Source organism: Homalodisca vitripennis, chromosome X, assembly GCF_021130785.1.
Source record: "Homalodisca vitripennis isolate AUS2020 chromosome X, UT_GWSS_2.1, whole genome shotgun sequence".
In the NCBI taxonomy this organism is placed as follows: domain Eukaryota; kingdom Metazoa; phylum Arthropoda; class Insecta; order Hemiptera; family Cicadellidae; genus Homalodisca; species Homalodisca vitripennis.
The window spans coordinates 15,106,238-15,127,182 of NC_060215.1; the positions used below are offsets into that span (position 1 = coordinate 15,106,238).

At 35.7% G+C, this 20,945-nt stretch overlaps 1 protein-coding gene across 3 annotated transcripts in view; it reads right to left on the bottom strand.

Moving 5' to 3' along the window:
* The window catches only part of LOC124368721 (ras-related protein Rab-7L1-like), a 59,796-nt gene extending 39,519 nt beyond the window's left edge, over positions 1–20,277 (bottom strand). The window contains exon 1 of one of the 3 annotated variants that reach the window (XM_046826031.1): positions 20,103–20,277. In XM_046826031.1, coding sequence (XP_046681987.1) covers positions 20,103–20,262 — 160 coding nt within the window. In that variant the 5' untranslated portion in view covers positions 20,263–20,277. Of the gene's footprint in view, positions 1–11,249; positions 11,353–20,102 lie in introns of those variants that run through there. The other 2 variants (XM_046826030.1, XM_046826032.1) reach the window with 2 other exon arrangements.
* Positions 20,278–20,945: the final 668 nt, after the last annotated feature.

A 20,945-nucleotide genomic window follows, 5' to 3' on the forward strand; every position in this document is an offset into this window, starting at 1 on the left:
TTGGTATTTAGTAATTAATCTGAGTCTTGTGCTTACTAGTCTATTGTTTTGTGTAAATATTGTTTTAACTATTTGGGATCTTAATGAATTGATAATGCTTTCCAATTCCTCTGGAAGTCAAAATAGGAAGTGGGAAACTAAATCCTGTAAAGAAGTGGGTGCCAGTGTTACATTATTAGTCAAGTATTTATCGACACCACAAGACCCGAGCTCTAGTACAGACGTTGTAGTTACTACAGACGTACCTGTAACTGATGAACTCGAAAAAGATGAGAACAGAAAACGGACAATAACTACTACCACCAGATTCTGAAGATAGTGGAACATTACCATCAGTGCAAATGTCCAAGTTTGTATCACTGTGATGTAAATCGTTCATGGGATGAGGAAGGAAATGAGGTACCAGCTCGTCGAATGTCACAGTTTCATTTCTATTGAAAGACCCTGCAACATGGCCTACACCGTGACTGTATTATAGCTGAGGGCCACACTCGCCGTATTTAAAAAGATATCCCAAGAATGGGACAACGAGATAATTTTATTATCGAATGCCGCCAAATGGTGAAAAAGTAAAGGTACGTTGGCTAGTGTATTTTCAACAAATAACAGTGCGAATGTTAAGTTTAGCTCCACCTCACTTTCACGTCTTACGTCCTGAAATCTGGAGTCAGTTCATCTAAAGGGATCCAAAAATAGTCGGCGATGAAGATCGAAGAAGTTAAAAACAAACCCCCGCATCGTTTCGACATCAGAGACACCCAGACTACAAATTTAATTGCAATCTAGGCGAAGATGTATTTTTTAGATCCCTTCACGAACATGACTCAAGAGTTCAGGAGTCAAGTCTGCAACAGCTTCAGATTTTATATGCTGCACGTAAGAGGAAGGTGAACTGGAGCTAAACTCAACATTCACGTTGAATCATCCCTTCTTACCATAGCCACGATATGTGTAGAAGACTCGGTTTCTCCTCCGTGCTTTGGGATTGTGTCAGTTAACATCGTAGTAAAAAAAATCAAACCACCTCAATCTTATGTCCCCGTGGCCCATTAAAAAACGCTGCAAGCATTTAGAGAGACCTTAACTCAATTAGTAAATTATTCACTCCAGGCATGAGTGTTCCCCTCTCTCCTTAAAATTGCAATAGTTGTCTCCATTTCAAAGAAAGACGACCCAGCTTCTATAAATAACTACCGGCCTTTCTCAATTTTGCCAGTATTCAGCAAAGTTTTTGAAAATCTTTTTCTTATAAGAATGCTTTACTTTTTGGACAAATACAATCAGCTCTCAAATGAACAGTTTGGGTTCAGAAAGGGTAAATCGACAACCGACGCAGTCGTCGGTCTTGTCGATATGATTGTAGAGGAGATTGAATGTCGGAACCACACAATAAGTGTGTTCCTGGATCTGCCCAAAGCATTAGACTGCAATGGCCACACAATAATCTGCTCGAAAAACTTGAGTCCCACGTCATGCGTGCCTTTTAAATGGCTTAGCTCATTTCTAAGCCACAGATCCCAAGTTGTCCATATATCAAATAAATCATCCAAGCCAATAAATCTTAGCTATGGAGTCCCCCAGGGATCTATCCTTAGTCATGTGTTTTTCCATCTTTACGTCAAAGACATAGAATCATCGCTTCTGTGTGGCAGAACAGTGCAGTTTGCAGATGACACGACTCTCCTTTTCAATGGAAGATCAAGTGAAGTTTTGTAACAACAGGCTTTTGTTGATGTTGACTCTGCCACGTCTCTACATATTGGAAACAACTCTATTTTGTATGAATAAATGTGCCTTAACCCGAGGCCAGGACCGACACATGTATAAACACGTGGCAGAGCAAACTACCGAACTCGTTTAACGGTGGTTCATGAACGCCTGCCCTCACAAGCGGGTGTCCAACTCCTCAATAGACTGCCCAATTCAACGAAAGATGCGCCAAAGCCCAAGGTGTTTAAGACTCCCCTAAAAAGCTTCTTGGTATCTCAGGCACTTTATAATGCAGGTGAGTTTTTGGCTTTCAACTAGGAGGCCACCCAATTAGAGGACTGACCCCGCTGTTCGAAGTGGGTTGCATTGGCGATGAATGAAAGAGGTGTGATTGTAAAGATTGTATGAATTAATGTGTACTATAGTATGAATGACAGACATTTTAGGATATCCTTATTAATTCACGTTTGCCATACGATTTAATTATTGTCACAGCAAAAACACAGATTTGATTTGATTAGTGTACTCAGTAGTGCACCTGATGAGACAATGAGAATGTTGTCTAAGTATACCATATTTTGCAAATCCGACAGTCTGGGACCTTCACAAAGATAAATCATTTGAAGACGAGGTTTGAAATAAAAGAAATTATTAGTTCGAAGCAATTGAAGATTTTGGTTTCTTAATGTCGGTGACTTCGTGGTATGATATCTTATTTTAAATAAACATTGTTAGTAGTAAAATATTGCAATCAAAGACTGTCAACTTCTCTCAAGCCACAGTTGTTTTGAAGTCAGTTGGGGATTTTTTAAGACCCGTGAAAGTGGATTCCTTAGCTGTTTAGTGAAAGCTACAGAGCTGGCTGATGAGTTAGATGTCGAAGCAGACTTTGAAAAACTACGCATCAAAATAAAAAACAAGTTAATTACGAAGCCAATGATGAAACAATAATTTAAAAAATTTCAAAATTTATGTTTGTTTATGAAATTGATGAATTAGCCAAGAGAGAGGACGTAATTGTTAAATACGAAAAACTAGAAGACCTACTTTCAGATGAGAATGGCAGTGGCATTAAAGGAGCGGAGTTATGCAAGAAACTGATATTTATCAAAGATCTCATGCAAATCCAAGGTAAGTTTCAATTTTACATTTTAATAATTCAAAACTTTTTACATTTATTACTCGTTTGCTCAGTTAAATTGCAATAGTTTTAAGAGCAACAAATATTATTCAAAGATTTTTTGCGAGCTTCAAAAATTTGTTGATAAACTTGAACAGACGCCTACATAAATTTGTGGGTCCCTTTTCGGGTAGGCCTACTCCTGAGTATAATTAAAACTAATAAAAATCAATGTAAGGTCTACCCTTTCACAAGGAATACTCAACAATCTGGCAGCTTTTGACAATTGAAAATTATATTTCATCATGTTTAGATTATAATGGCCTGATAGGCCCATTTCGGCTGCCAAAGCTAGGAAGATTCATGTCTAAGTGTAAGTAGTATGTAATGTGACACTTTATTCTATGTAATTGAATGTTTTATACTGTAATTTAAATATTTTACTGAGTATTAAATGAAACAGAAAATTGTCTATAATTATACAGCGAGTTTTTTTTCCCTTTCGTACCGATAAATAATTTAGAAGAATCAGTTAGGAGTTTGCTATATACAAAATTTCACTACATCACACAAATTAACACTTGAAAAAAGGTGCAATGTTTTACTCAAAAACTTTCATTGTAAGAGGCGCCAAAGTTCATCCTTGCACACCCACCATTTCGCTCTGAGGCCGGCCCTGATGTATAATATGATAATATGACTCAATATGATAATATGACTAATATGGACTTGTAAACAAGCACTGATGATGTTATGTACAACAGGAGTAGTTTCTCATGTTGTCTTGGGTTTACAATAATTTTACGCTTATTCTTATGTAGCAAGAATTTTAATTATGTAAAAATTATGTAATAAGCTAGAAATTGATTTCTTCCCCAAAGTAAATTTTGATTTTGAACTTAAATCTGAGGTAACTGGTGTAGTAGAGGAACCAAACACGTTGGTAACCAATCTTAATATTAATATAAATTGTTACACTATGAGGGCGGTTTGATAAGTCAGTGACTTTTTGAATTTCCCGCGCAATTACTTTAAAGGCAACAGTGCTGCAGTCAACTGTAATCCATCAGAGGACAGCTTTCTAATTATGAGCAAGCTGCGTCGCGCAGTTGAAAAGTGAATTTCATGTGCCGATTAAGCATTATTTTTTACGTAAAAACTCCATCACTGAGACTAAGGAAAGACTTGCTAAATACTACGGGGGCTCGGCACCTTCAATTTCAATGGTTAAAAGTGGTTTACAGAGATCCGTTGTGCTCGTACAGCACTAGTGATGCCGAACGTTCAGGTCACACAAAAGAAGTGATCACGCTGGAAATCTTTGATAAAATCCATGGAATGATATTGGACGAGAATGAAAGTGCGTGAGTTGGCTCATGCTATAGGTATCTCAACTAAACGTGTACATCACATTTATACAAATATTTGGACATTAAAAAATTCTCAGCGAGATGGGTGCCGCGAATGTTCACACTCGACCATAAGCGCAACCGTGTGACCACTTCAAAACAGTGTTTAGCGGTATTCAGCCGTAATCTAGACCAGTTTTGGCGCAATTTTGTAACTGTAATGGAAGCATGGATTCATCACAACACGCCAGAGACCAAGAAACAATCGAAACAGTGGATTGCTCGGGGTGAACGTGGACCAAAGAAGGCCAAAGTGAATCTATCAGCCAACAAGGTCATGGCCAGTTTTTTTAGATGCACGGGGTATCATTTACATCGATTACCTTGAAAAGGGTAAACCGATCACTGGCGAATATTATTCAGAGCTTTTTGATAGATTCGATGTTGATTTGAAGCAAAAATGGTCGCATTTGACGAAGAAGAAAGTGCTGTTCCATCAAGACAATGCACGTGTGCACAATTGTCTAGTCACGATAGCAAAAATCCATTGTGATTGGGCTACGAACTGCTACCCCATCCAGTATATTCTCCAGATCTACCCCCTGCGACTACTTTCTCTTTCTAAACCTAAAGAAATGGCTGGGTGTATGCGATTTTGGGCGAATGAAGAAGCCATTATTGAAACAAACGCCTATTTTGAGAGCCATGCGAAAACCTATTATTTGGAAGGAATAAACAAATTATTATTATTATTATTATTATATAACAAGCTAAAAAATTATTATATTAAAAAATAAAATATTTATTTGCTGAAAATATTTATTTGCTGACAAAATTTATTTTATTTTAAAAAGTCACTGACTTATCAAACCGCCCTCGATTTATGAGCCGGCTGTACTTACAGCCATCTTGATTTGTTTTAGTATAATCACGGGAGGTGCCTCATTTTAAAGAAATTAGTAATGCGTATCCAAACGCTTTTTAGTTTTCCGATATTTTTATAGGTTATTAAAAATATTTTTGAACCCGTTTTTACTTTATCGCTTAAATAAGCATAGGCGTTACTATGCAAATTAAAAAATCTAAAATTAAATTTTTCCTTTCACACTAAAACGCTTGGTCATTTCCCTACAGCAGAGCTCATAAGTTAGCTCATAACTCTCGCACAAGGTTTTGACCAAATTCTCGGAAATCTCAAAGCTCTGACTTGAATCTCCATTATTCCATTATACTGTGGTCTGAGGCTCATAATTATAGTCTGAGTAACGAAGTTATAGGTTTAAACCCCAGTAGATGCTTCAAAATTCGAAATGCAAAAACAGCTATAAGAATTCTTTAAGTGCTTCTTCTCTAAGTTTCAAGAAGGATAAAAAAACGTAACAAAAGTAAGTAACAAAACGCACTACTTACCAAGGAATTATTGCCTGAACTGGTTAACCCTATCCCACCTATAATAACTCCAGGTACCAACTTTAAGTTTCAGGAAGGCCTTATGGAACAGAACGAACTACTTACCAAGGAATTATTGCTTGAACTGGTTAACCCTATCCCACCTATAATAACTCCAGGTACCAAGTTTAAGTTTCAGGAATGCCTTATGGAACAGAACGAACTACTTACCAAGGAATTATTGCTTGTACTGGTTAACCCTATCCCACCTATAATAACTCTAGGTACCAACTTTAAGTTTCAGGAAGGCCTTATGGAACAGAACGAAATACTTACCAAAGATCTATTGTCTGAACTGGTTAACCCTTTCCCACATATAATAACTCCAGGTGCCAACTTTAAGTTTCAGGAAGGCCTTATGGAACAGAACGAACTACTTACCAAGGAATTATTGCTTGAACTGGTTAACCCTTTCCCACATATAATAACTCCAGGTACCAACTTTAAGTTTCAGGAAGGCTTTATGGAACAGAACGAACTACTTACCAAGGAATTATTGCTTGAACTGGTTAACCCTTTCCCACGTATAATAACTCCAGGTACCAACTTTAAGTTTCAGGAAGGCCTTATGGAACAGAACGAACTACTTACCAAGGAATTATTGCTTGAACTGGTTAACCCTTTCCCACATATAATAACTCCAGGTACCAACTTTAAGTTTCAGGAAGGCCTTATGGAACAGAACGAACTACTTACCAAGGAATTATTGCTTGAACTGGTTAACCCTTTCCCACATATAATAACTCCAGGTACCAACTTTAAGTTTCAGGAAGGCCTTATGGAACAGAACGAACTACTTACCAAAGATCTATTGTCTGAACTGGTTAACCCTTTCCCACATATAATAACTCCAGGAACCAACTTTAAGTTTCAGGAAGGCCTTATGGAACAGAACGAACTACTTACCAAAGATCTATTATCTGAACTGGTTAACCCTTTCCCATCTATAATAACTCCAGGTACCAACTTTAAGTTTCAGGAAGGCCTTATGGAACAGAACGAACTACTTACCAAGGAATTATTGCTTGAACTGGTTAACCCTTTCCCACATATAATAACTCCAGGTACCAACTTTAAGTTTCAGGAAGGCCTTATGGAACAGAACGAACTACTTACCAAAGATCTATTGTCTGAACTGATTAACCATCACCGCCAATAATAACTTAACGTGCTACTGAACTATATTATTTCGCTATACAGACCTGGAATGCATTACTTGCGGCGCTCTTAACACCCAAGGGTTAAGTTATTGTTTTTGAACTAACCCGACCAATGTAAATGCTTTAAAAAACAATAAAAAGAAATTATTTGTTACTGAGTAATATCTTTTATGTTGGAGATACATCACGAAGCCCGGCTGTTTGCTGAATTTAGTTATACAATGTTGCAAGTCCAGTAGTTTGTTATTTACCAGAATTGGTGAATCACAAACACCACAACGTCCATTCGAATTCAATCAAATTATCAACAAATTATAACAAATTTCAAAATTAATTTCACTATCGCGAAGTGTACGAATCAGTACTGCCATATCCTCTCTGCGTGATCCCCACCAGAGGCTTGGCTGAAGAAGGAAAATATATTTGGCAAGGTCACCTTATGTGAGTTATTAGTACGAAATTTTAAATTTGTGCCAGATATAGCACAGGCCCTGGTCTTTCTTTTTCCGGGCAGGAGGATTGTATATTCTGTGCCGGTTTGCTGGACTCTAGCGTTCTGGCACTGCAAAATTTACTATGCCGTCACTGAGCTAATTCTATGCCTTATTATTGGTGGTACCAACAACATTGCAAACACAAGCCGTGACAGGGTGGTAGGTTTGTTTCCACATACCATAGGGATTCTAGTGGAATTGCTCCGTCGATATGACAAACCCTAAACTTGATGAGCAGTTGCTTGAAGTTCATAAAAACTTGAGATACAGTCATCTCAATGAGGAAATACAAGCCTATTAGCACCGTCTCTCGTGGATTTTAGAAGATACACGGTCTACACCTTAATATACGCGGTGAGAAAAATATAGCTTGTATATTGTGATAGCTACAAACTAACGACTGAACACTTAACATGCTGAGTATCAACATATTTGAGTCATAAATCACATTCTGTTGATATAATTGTATCTGAAGATTGTATATTGATAAGATATTACTATTGTTGAGTTTAATTCATAATTTAAGGTGTCGTTCGTTAATATTTGTTGTTATCATTGTTACATCTGATACGCTGCTGCTACTGTCATTGTTGCAGTTGTTATTGATAATTTATTACCTTTGAGTCGTTATCTATTTAATGTGTATTACTGTTGGTATTGGTTGTTTTGTTATTATTGTTGCTAGTGCATGCTTCTTGTACTATTCAAATATTGATGGTTTTGTTATTAGTATTACTTTCTGTTGCCATTTGGTTTTCTATTGCTATAAAGAACCGTGCGCTATTTGAACTGTTACTCCAGAAATGCACTGTGTTACTTATTTTGACCAAATTTAGTCATCTTGATTGTTAGATTATTTATTGGTCATTATTCTTGTATAAATGGTGGGACCGTTGGCATGATTACATAAAGGTTGTGTCTCGTGTTTAACCCAACATTATGTAACTCTGTAGCCCAATCGATAACAAAATCCATAAACTCCAGAAGCAAGAGTACGGTCACTCCACGGGTGGCCAACTAACTCACGAAAATATTAGAAAGCTGAGAAAGAAACAGGATTTTTACCTCAGTAATACTGCAACAACAAAGAAACCTAAAGTGCCAAACATATTAGATATTAGTGTCAATAAATGCGGAATCACAGTATCGTTTTGAGAATTTCATTTACAATGAACCAATAATTCTTTTTAAATGCCCTCTTCCGTTTCCTGTTTTGCCGCTATATTGCTTCTTCCGTGACGATCACCTTTTATTATTGGCCTCTGGTCAGTTCTCAATAGTTGGTTGGTCAGTGCAGACCTATTTTATAAAAAAGTGCAGACCGCTAATTTTATAGAAAAGGTATTCATAAATTAAGAATGAAATTCTCGTATGGTACAAAAAAACAAGACACTTTCCATCAACTGATAATTTAAAACAATATTATTTTTGAGCCAAACAAAAATACAAATACCATATGCCAAAAAAATAGAAGCAATTAAAAATAGAATGGAGGCAACAGAAAATAGACCAAAAAGTATATAGATCATAATTAATTAGCATAAACGACTTCCAATAAAAGAATGAGTGGTGGAGATGCTTCTGTAGAAAGTGTAAATGATTAAATGGTTAGACACTCGGTGGAGGTGACTCATGTACCGTATAGACTTTTTTATTTGCGTTAGAAACAAGCCGTTGTCACACACATTCACAATTTCTTTTGTCTTTCAAAATTTCGGGTGGAGGATGAATCAAGTTCGAGTTTAAATGTTTGAAATCACGCGTAATAAATTTAATAACTTACTGTAACGGTTTACAAGCTGTTAAGAGTGTTATTGAGAGATGTCTTATGATTTTGGTTTAAATGACACACATAATAAATAATGTTGTCGAACCGTTGTCAAGCTTTTGAAAAAATACATAAGAGATTCCAAACGTAAAAGGTCTACTGGTGTTGATGCCATTTAGTAAACGCTTCCTTCAAAAGTGGGCTGCCTAATATAAAAACTAAATGTAAAGTTGATAGTTTTAGACCTTAATCAGTAGTATTCACTATATCGAAAATATATATATAAAAAAAAAAAAAAAAAAAAAAAACTATTTTACGCAGATGACTCAACTTTGTAGGAATAGCCAAAGTTATCACTAAAAATCAAAATGGTTTTGGTAAAATATATAAATCAACGACGAATACATTATATCTTGTCAATATTGTAATTAAATGAATACATGAAACGGAATCCATTGGTTGTTATTTTATATGAAGAAGACCTTCAACACTGTTGATCATAGTTTGTTGTTGAGGAAGAGAATGCCATTGATGTTAGAGGTCAGGCATTGAACTTGTTTACCTCCTACCTGTGGGGTTGGATGCATCACGTGAAGTTACCATCAGTGGCCACTTCGGATACCCTACAGCAAAGGTCTTTGTTTTAATTGGTACATCCCAAGGATCTATTCTTGGCCCGATTTTATTTTCATTTTTCATTAATGACCTCACATCAATTTCAAACATGGGCCAAATAAAGATTTTTGTTGCTGATACCCAGCTAAAAGTTGAAACTTTAGAGAGGACTATAAGTGTAGAAACAAGTTTTATATTGCAGTGGTTAGAAAACTATCTATTGAAAGTTGATGCGAGCAAAATCCTTGTAACTCGTAAGCGCCCATGCATGTCATACAAAACCCAGTTCGGATTTTAGCGTGATTGGTGCTGGGAGAGTTGATGCGAACAAGGATATGATTTTTATGAGTGGAATTTGAAGATCAGCTGAAATTCTATCCACGTAACAATTTCTGTAGTAAAGTTAGATCAGCGAATTTTGTCTAGCGTGGCCTTGCCTTGGTGGGCCATGGTGTGTTGCTGACTGCATATTACGGCATTTTGTATCCACAACTTGCTAACTTAGCACCCGTCCGTAGTGGGGAGGACCGGCAGCGGAAGTTCGGCAATTCGGGCTACTTTCTCTCTAATAACAAATTAATTTTGAGGGACGTATTCTTTTCTTTGAAAGTTCTAACATTTCCTTGTATGTATGTTTTCAAAACCCTCATCTTTATGAAACAAAATTCAAGCAAGGTCCCTCCTTACAGTCATAGATATAAGAACGAAGTACTGCAACTTTTTCAAAACTCACTGGCTTTACAACGACATAACCTTATTTAAAATCCTTCCTGACATTCTTAACTTGGAGTCAAACCACAACAATAACAAAAACAGCTAATAAAGAACCGTATTGACTAGTGTTTTGCAGCGTTCATAATTCTTGGTTTGTGGCCACTGGTACTGGATATTCATTATAATATGTGCAATAATCCCAATTATTTGCACTCGTGAGGATATTGTCTTTTCATACTGTTTTAACATTGTTATTGACTTAGCTGATGCAATTTTAATTGTTAATTTGGCTGAATAAATTACTTATTACATAACAAACATTGTTGCAAACGACTTGAGAATTCTAAACACTTTTCCGTAGTGCTTTACTGACAACTATTAATTTTCCGAAATTTGAACGGCCGCTATCATAACATCTTCAAAGATATCGAATTATTTGCAAGCATAAAACGCTAACATAATAATTTCGTCAAACTAACGACTTCGTCAAAAATGATGTGTCAAATTTGGCTAAACACATTTAAATTTCTGTAACAGGTTTGTTTTGATGCATTAAAAGTTACGGCTGATACTGTTTTCTCGCGCCATTTCCTCAAAGCATACAATGTTTACACTTCCGGATTATGGCGGCCTTGGGTTGTGGGGGACGTAATCGGAGAAAATGCAGATAATTCCCCAAAATTCAATACGGAAGGTGATTCAGGTAGATTTATATCTAAGCTAACTAAAAGAGTGTTATGCATTTGAATCGTTTGTGTGTAGGATAACTAGAGAAGGAAAGTAAAGATATGAGAAATGTAAATGTAAAGATGAGTACGTGAGGCAGGCAGTATAGAAGTTACGTAACACACAATGGACAGGGCGACTCACCTGGACAACTCTCGCTCGGCACTACCACCGGACACCGCTGAAACCTTTACACTGCAACAGGTCTGAGACACCACACCGGCACAACACAGGCGTTATGTAACACGCGGGGTGCGGGGCGGGGTGGGGGCCAAGACCTAGACCCAGTCAACAATCGATTCATTACTCACAAACTTACTGCTCGCAGACTCTTCTTACATGTATTTGTTCTGTGAGTCACTTAGACTTCAACCGTGTTAGATCAACGGCCCTCTTACTCAGATGTTTGATCGCTACAAGACAGTTCGGCCGTTATTTTCATTCCGAGGGTCACTTAAAAAAACCAAGGATCTCTTACTTACACGCTTAACCGCTTGAACGTGTTCCTCCGATATACTAATTCCGTGATTCTTTAGATTAAAACCTCGATATATCAACGATTCCTTACTTACACTTTCAATTATTCATTTATTCACTTATAAACTCTGCCAACTATTTCATCAATGTATTTAATACGTGATAAATACATCGTGTTATGTCACCGGCTTTTATCCATACACTTAATCACTCAAACGCGTTCCTCCGATATACTAATTGCGTGAATCACTTACAACAAAAACTCGATATATCGACGATTCCTTACTTACACTCGTAAGCGCTTGTAAACTATTACACCGATTTATTTATTACGTGACTTATTTAAACCTAAATTATGTTGTGTCACCGATCTCTTAATCCGTACTCTTAACCGCTTGCAAACTGTTCTACCAATTTATTCATTACGTGACTCACGGTCGTATATAAGGGGGGGGGGGGGCTCAAAACGCTCAAGCCTCCCGAAATTGTTAAAGACAATACTTAAATGTGTACCTTATTGTTATTAAAGCTTAATCAGCTACACTTCTTACATTACTACATATACTCGTTCGTCTTAGCAGTTCAATCCCCCCCAAAAGTAACAGTTCAAAATTACTTTAATTTCCAGACCAAGTCTGCAGTAATCCAGTTGTTGTTGGTGCAGGCCTCGTTACAAATCAACATTTCATTGAGAAATGTTGCTCCAAACAAAAACATTACCATGCCAATCGAAAGATACAAAATTAATGTGCTACCTCATCTATAAAGTCACATATTTTCTTATAACTATAACGAATAAACTGTTATATAACGATAAAAATATATATATTTGGCATCTTAGAATATCGTTTATTTCGTTTTACAAAGGTCACAGCTAGTCTGTACCACTGGCAAGCTTAACTCACGCACTAACTCTTGGGAATTGCATTTTTTATTGGAAAAAAAAATTTATTGGAAAAAAAAATTTCAATAAAATCCCCATTTTTGAGATATTACAGTTTTATTTTGTTTTCATTTTTTATTGATACTTCTTAGCTAAATCAGTTATCGTGTTACTCTAAAGTTTAACAAATCAAATGGCACAAAGAAAGAAAAGAGCTGCTCTATTGAATGAAATTCACGACAAATATAAATAACCGACAAAGATGAATGTCGGTTATTTATATTTGTCTGAACAACGCATGGGCGTATACAAGGGTGTGGCTCATGGGGTTCAAGTCTCCCCCCCCCCGCAACTTTGAAAGACAAAAATTAAAATTCCAAACAGTAGTTTGTTTGAAGCTAGAACACATGTATATGATCTTAAAGCTCAAAAATTTCCCGGAGAAATATCCCCGCGACCCTATTTTCGGAGGATATTTTATATTAAACCACCCAGTGTGTCAACCCCCCCCCTCCTCACCATCGAAATAATTTAATTGGGATTATTATGAGTTTGGTTATGTTTTATGTGATAAAGGCTAAGCCTAGGGGTCAGTTCTAAAGCAGAGCATTTTTATTTATTATTTTCTTGAGGTTACTTACAACTTTTCATTTCTATAAGAGATTTAGCTAAAAGCTAAATAACTGAAAAAAAACTCTTCTGTTCAGGGATATACATTTATAGTTTGTATACATTTAAGTATTATAGTATAAGTATAACACAAATATAGAAGACATATATGACGTCTGATAGCTCAACAATTTCTCTGGGGAGGATCCCCGAGACCATATTTTATATAGGTTATTTTTTATGCCTCTCAAGCCACCCAGTGTGTCAGCCTCCCCCCCCTCTCCCCCCCCCCCTCTCACCCCCCTCTAAAATGATATTCCATGTACGTAACTGACGTGAGTGACTCAGACCTAAATCACATTATGTCAACGATCTCTTAATCACACACTTAACCGCTAGCAAACTACTTCACTTGGGTCACTTAAACCTAAATCTCGTTATATCAACGATCACAGTCTTAACCGCTCGCAAACTACTTCGCTTGGGTCACTTAAACCTAAATCTCGTTATATCAACGATCACAGTCTTAACCGCTCGCAAACTACTTCGCTTGGGTCACTTAAACCTAAATCTCGTTATATCAACGATCACAGTCTTAACCGCTCGCAAACTACTTCGCTTGGGTCACTTAAACCTAAATCTCGTTATATCAACGCTCACAGTCTTAACCGCTAGTAAACTACTTCACTTGGGTCACTTAAACCTAAATCTCGTTATATCAACGCTCACAGTCTTAACCGCTAGCAAACTACTTCACTTGGGTCACTTAAACCTAAATCTCGTTATATCAACGATCACAGTCTTAACCGCTCGCAAACTACTTCGCTTGGGTCACTTAAACCTAAATCTCGTTATATCAACGATCACAGTCTTAACCGCTAGCAAACTACTTCACTTGGGTCACTTAAACCTAAATCTCGTTATATCAACGATCACAGTCTTAACCGCTCGCAAACTACTTCACTTGGGTCACTTAAACCTAAATCTCGTTATATCAACGATCACAGTCTTAACCGCTCGCAAACTACTTCACTTGGGTCACTTAAACCTAAATCTCGTTATATCAACGATCACAGTCTTAACCGCTAGCAAACTACTTCACTTGGGTCACTTAAACCTAAATCTCGTTATATCAACGATCACAGTCTTAACCGCTCGCAAACTACTTCACTTGGGTCACTTAAACCTAAATCTCGTTATATCAACGATCACAGTCTTAACCGCTCGCAAACTACTTCACTTGGGTCACTTAAACCTAAATCTCGTTATATCAACGATCACAGTCTTAACCGCTCGCAAACTACTTCACTTGGGTCACTTAAACCTAAATCTCGTTATATCAACGATCACAGTCTTAACCGTTGTCAAAGTATTTTGTGTGTGAGTCGCATAGTTGCTTATGTGCGGAAGCAGCCAATGCTCAAACGTTCAAAGACCTAAAACACTTTTATCTCTATTTGATGGATATTTTGAAATTGAATTAGGCGAATCCTAATCTATATTCTCAACCAGCACGTAGAGTATCAAACAACATTTTCAAAATCTAAAAATAATAGCTAACTAATTATGCCTTTAATTATTAACTTAGAACTCTCAATTTGTGGTATATCTTTCTTCAAGAGACATACAACAAACAATATATAAAAATGTTTGTTTTGTCAATATGCTATTAATGATGGTGAGTTAAAGTGAAGAATGCTTACATTTTAAACATTAACTTTGACTTTTTCCATATGTTTGGTTGTCACAATTCACAAAAACACAAAACATATTTTTCTTTCCCTGAAATACATGGGTGAATACTACCCAAGTAGTAAAAGTTTGTTTCCGAGGTAATATAGGTGTATATTTTAATGTGGTAGACGTGTGAAGTGAAATGATTTGCGTGTGTGAGAGAGGTCGCTGGGACCCGGTTCCGTTAGGGATCTTTTTAACTATAGGTCATACTTAACCAATGGTAGCAGTATACTGCTGCAAAGTATTTGTTAATTGAGTCACTTACACTTAAACCGTGATAGACCAAAGATCCCTACGCACACACTTATTCTCTTGATTTTAATCCCATAAGAACAATATTAAGGCGAACACACTTTTTTTAGCAGCATCCTTATAATAGATGTCCCATTTTAAGATAAAATAAATAGTCGTACAAAAGCCTTTAATTTTTCACATGTTTATTGCTTGGTACAAAAATATTTCAAATTATTTGAAATATTTTTAACGTTTGAATACTATAGTCGTTCAATACTGTAATACTTCAATACTTTATCGTTTGAATATTAAAAAGGCCTGCATTGTAAGAGAAAAGCTCTGAAGCGCATTAGGGCGTATTAATATGATATTTTAAAATTTCCCATAATTCTAAACAATATAAAAACTAAATAAAATGCATTAATTATTAATAATAATTATTTATTATTCGTTTAGTTTGTCACTATTTATTTTTCATTAATAAACGGCTTGTCACATACTTATAAAGTTCAAGTTTATTTCAAACAAATGTATGGATTTACCAAACACAAAGCTTAAAATAAAATGTACAGGACGCGTGCAGAAGCATCACAGATGGCTACGATACATGCACAATTAAATTTTATGTTCACTTCACTAACACTCAAAAAATAATATGGACTGCGTAAAACTGTAGAGACTTACCTGTAGGTTGTTCGTTTAGTGGGTCACTTAGACCTATACCCGTTAAACTTCGTTCTCTTACTGGACAGCGTAAAACTTTCCTTTGGGTTGTTCGTTCGATACGTCACTTAGACCTTGATGGGTTAAACTATCGTTATCTTACTGGACCGCGTAAAAACTTTCCTTTAGGTTGTTCGTTCCCTGGGTCATTTAGATCTAGATCCGTTAAGTTAATGTCCCCATACTAAAATATATAACCGCGCAAAGACTTTCCTCTGTGCTGTTTGTTTCGACAGTCACTTGGACCTTAACTGTCCCTTTATTCAAACGATTGCATTTGTTTTGCCTTGGATTGTTTGTTCCATGAGTCACTTAGACCTAAAACTGATAAACCCCATGCGCATGCGCGTCTATTGTGATTCCACCAGAGCCATTCCAAACAATCATATTTGGCAGCAACGTTCCACAGCCCACTATCAGTTTTTTTTTCTTGCTTGACAATTCGAATGACATATTTGATTTTTTTAATAATTATTTTTATTTGGAATAATCTTTTAATATGACTTGCACAAATCGTGATACAGCCGCTTCCACTGCTCACATTTCACTTAAAGCCGTCTTTCAGCTAGCTGCAATAACGAAATGAGTGCTCATAAAATCAAATTTAAATACTTCTAGAACGCATACAAGTTTTTATTTTATTTCTGTTAGTGACCAACTAAATGTCCTGCCCTGAAAAGTTGGAAAGAAATTGCCCCGATAGCATTACGGCGTGAACCTACAGTCCGTCTACCTGACAAATAATAACTTAAGCGGCCAACCTCGTTTAGAAAAATAGTATTCACAGTAATGTTTCATGTAACAATAATAACTTGAGTGGCCAACCTCGTTTAGAAAAATAGTATTCACAGTAATGTTCCGTGTAACAATAATAACTTGATTGGCCAACCTAATTTAGAAAATTAGTATTCACAGTAATGTTCCGTGTAACAATAATAACTTGATTGGCCAACCTCGTTTAGAAAAATAGTATTCACAGTAGTGTTTCATGTAACAATAATAACTTGAGCGGCCAACCTCGTTTAGAAAAATAGTATTCACAATAATGTTCCGTGTAACAATAATAACTTGATTGGCCAACCTCGTTTATAAAACTAGTATTCACAGTAATGTTCCGTGTAACAATAATAACTTGATTGGCCAACCTCGTTTATAAAACTAGTATTCACAGTAATGTTCCGTGTAACAATAATAACTTGATTGGCCAACCTCGTTTAGAAAAATAGTATTCACAGTAGTGTTTCATGTAACAATAATAACTTGAGCGGCCAACCTCGTTTAGAAAAATAGTATTCACAATAATGTTCCGTGTAACAATAATAACTTGATTGGCCAACCTCGTTTATAAAACTAGTATTCACAGTAATGTTCCGTGTAACAATAATAACTTGATTGGCCAACCTCGTTTATAAAACTAGTATTCACAGTAATGTTCCGTGTAACAATAATAATAAGAGCTGCCAACCTCGTTTAGAAAAGTAGTATTCAAAGTAATGTCCCACGTAGCAAATAATATCGTGAGCGGCTGAGCTCGTTTTGAAAAGTAGTATTCACAGTAATGTTCCACGGAGGCCCGTGATCAGAACGAGTTTATCGTACAATTGTATTGGAGCCCCGGCTCCCAGGGGGCCGGGCCCCGCCACACGTCTATTTGAAGGTACCGTGTCGACGGACGAGATATCTCAATCAAATAACTGTAACATTATTATAGGCAAAATTTGCAATATCGTTCATTACAACTTCAAAGAAACTGTGATTATTTCTTAAAGTATAATAATCTTACTTTTAATTTAGCAATCTCGATCGTGTTTCTTTATATCATGCATTCAAGCGTAAAAGTCAATAATAGTTCCAAAACCAAACTATAAGTACCTCAACACTTGATGAATCATAACTGGAATGTCGATACAAAAGACGAACTATCTTCAATTGAGAATAAAAATAAAATTAAAAAAGCACGACTTTAAAAGATTGTTCTCACAATCATTAATATAACGAAATAATTTCAATTGGACTACTAACAGACTAATTAGTATACATTTTTAGAGTTCGCTAATGAATTAAAAACAATGTTTGAAATGGTCCGATTTATAAGATTTTTGCCGTACTTTTTTTAGAAACATATATTGAATCGTACTATCATCAACAAAATAATAAGATGTTGTCAATTTGTGGGGGGGGGGGGTTGAAGCGATGTGACGGGGCCCGGCCGAGTATTTTTCCTAGACCCGACAAAGTTCAATGCGGCCCTGGCCCCACGTAACAAATAATATCGTGAGCGGCCGAGCTTGTTTTCAAAAATAGTATTCACAGTAATGTTCCACCTAACAAATAATATCAATAAACACTCAAATTCCAAATGACAACTCAGAGCGGCAAAAGCTATTATATAATATGACGTTTATAGTTATTTTTTTAGTCGTATATAAACACGAATCAAAACGTTTTGAAAAATAGTATTCACAGTGATGTCCCACGTAACAAATAATATCGTGAGCGGCCGAGCTCGTTTTGAAAAATAGTATTCACAGTAATGTTCCACCTAACAAATAATATCAATAAACACTCTAATTCCAAATGACAACTCAGAACGGCAAAAGCTATTATATAATATGACGTTTACTATAGTTCATTTGTTTTAGTCGTATATAAACACGAATCAAAACATTTTGAAAATTTAGATTGTTTCACTCGTCCTCCCGCCTCACAGGTCTTAACATTCTGTGAAGAAATATTTTATGCTTTATTTTAGGCTCTAAAACACAAAAATAAAGTATGTTCTCTCTCAAATACTGTAATAACAAATGTAAAATCAAAAGAGGTAGATAATGTTAAATGGACTAACTGAAGTTTATTTTAAGAAGTCTACCATATTGTGTTCCACATTTTCCTAAAATGTGGAAATAGACGTCAATTAAAAACTTTCAAGGGGGAAATCCTGCTGTAAAGTTTCAAACGAAGAATTTGGAAATTCAAAAAACCAACTGTGTTTACAGAACATTAACATTTTTCAATATGCCAAATGATTATTTACTTTTCGAATGCTGTTCATTTTTCGAGCCAAACAAATGCTTCATTAACCTAAAATACCATTGAGTATTGTATATTTGTAGTTTAAAACATGCATTTGATATTTTAAAAGTTGTACAACATTTATTTGGAGTTAAAATATAATCAGCAGTAATTTTGGGAAGGACAAAGCGTTTAGTGTTTACTATACAATTTAGTCATATAGTAATCAATTTCTGATGTGATTTATTCAAACTTCTATGTTTATGATTTGATTAGAGGATATTTAGTCTATTATTACAAATAAACCTCAATAAACGAAACTCAAAATTTTGCACGACAAATTTTTGTGTTCCTTCGTTTGATGGGTTAAAGATTGTTGTTGAGGTCTTATGAACTTACGTCCTATCTCGCTGCGTTAATGTATCTCCATATGAGTTTCTTATTAAAACACTCCCATCACAAAAACTATTAATAGTGATGGAAGAATAACTGAAAACTTGAAATTTATGTTAATCTAATTAAAGAGACGTTAATTAAAATCGAGCAAATAATATCACGTTACGTTTCTAAATAACGACAAAATTACATTTTCTAAATTAAATATCTCGAAAACTGTTATTGCTACAACAAATTGCAAAAATAGTGTTTGGGGGTTAGGTGTGTGTGTGTGTAAAAACATTTATTTCCTAGTGGTTTAAAATGTTCTATTTCTATTAAATAGCACTTTTAATGTTGCAAAAACCTATATTTGCTTCATTGGGACCTAAGAGTATTTAATTTGTATACAACACTATGTGCAAATACGAAAAATACAAATATACAAATTAGTTGTAGGATTAAAATTTTCTGTCGATTTTTTTTTTAATTTCACAGTTGAATAATAGCTCGTTCCGTCTTTTTAAAACGAAAAGGACTATTAATTATACAGACCGACACTGACGAAACGAGAGTTATTATGAATGGTTTTCTTTGTTTTTGTGACTTGTGACATTTTCTGATGTTATGCGTTATGCCGACCCTTCGCGAACATTCTGTATATAACCGATATTATGGAAAACCAATAACCGATATTTTGGTTTAGTTGTTTGGTGTTTATGTGTACATGTAAGATCCAGTAACTTAAACATTCAGATTTATTAGGGCATTTTCTTTAAATACATACTTCTTAATCTGTAAATAAATACATTAGTAAGTCTTAAGACAGTAAGATACACTCGCACATAGAGGACAAAAAGTGTTAAGAGCATTTTACGAGTAGAAAAAGAGGAGGAATATATTATTTTTTTAACTGATCTTTTACACTAACGTCCTATAATATTTACCTTTGTTCCAGATCCATTTGGACGGGGATGCCGTGGTCGCCTTGTACTTGGATTTGGACGTGCGAGGCATGGCGAGGTCGCGGTGAGGTCGCGGTGGCAGCGACTGAGGTCTACTGGCTCTGGCTCTGGCCGATGGCACACGACATGCCAAGACCGGCATGGCTGCAATCGCCTTATCAACTGACTACAATTACAAGCCGAGTCCCAGTGATGTTGTTTCTCTCCACCCAGAAACGCCGGAGTAGCAAAAATAACAAAAATTACTCTATGATTGAGATATGCAATTATAGTACAAAATAGTACATGATAGTAACATTATAAAAACACATTACTTTGAATTAACTTATTACATACATTAAATATATATTTAAATAGACCCTGTTCGGTAAGATAATAAATAACATTATGAAAGTAAAGTATCATCTTAAATTAACCAATAATCTGACTCTAGAAAAGCATTGCTCCTACGTAAGCAAATATGTCTAATTGACTAGTGAGGTAGGGTTGCGAGTACACCTAATACACTATATGCACACTCCTAACCTTGAGCATAGAAAGGCATGGCTACTATATAAGCTAATGTATCTAAAATTCTGCTTAAATAAGAACGCCAGTAATTCCAATTAACTACATGCACCCTGCTAACTCTTGAGACTGGAAATGGCATGGTTTTCTGTATAAGCTAATGTATGTAAAATGCTGCTTAAATAGGAACGCCAGTAATTCCAATTAACTACATGCACCATGCTAACCTTGAGACAAGAAATGAATGGTTACTGTATAAGCTAATGTATGTAAAATGCTGCTTAAATAGGAAAGCCAGTAATTCCAATTAACTACATG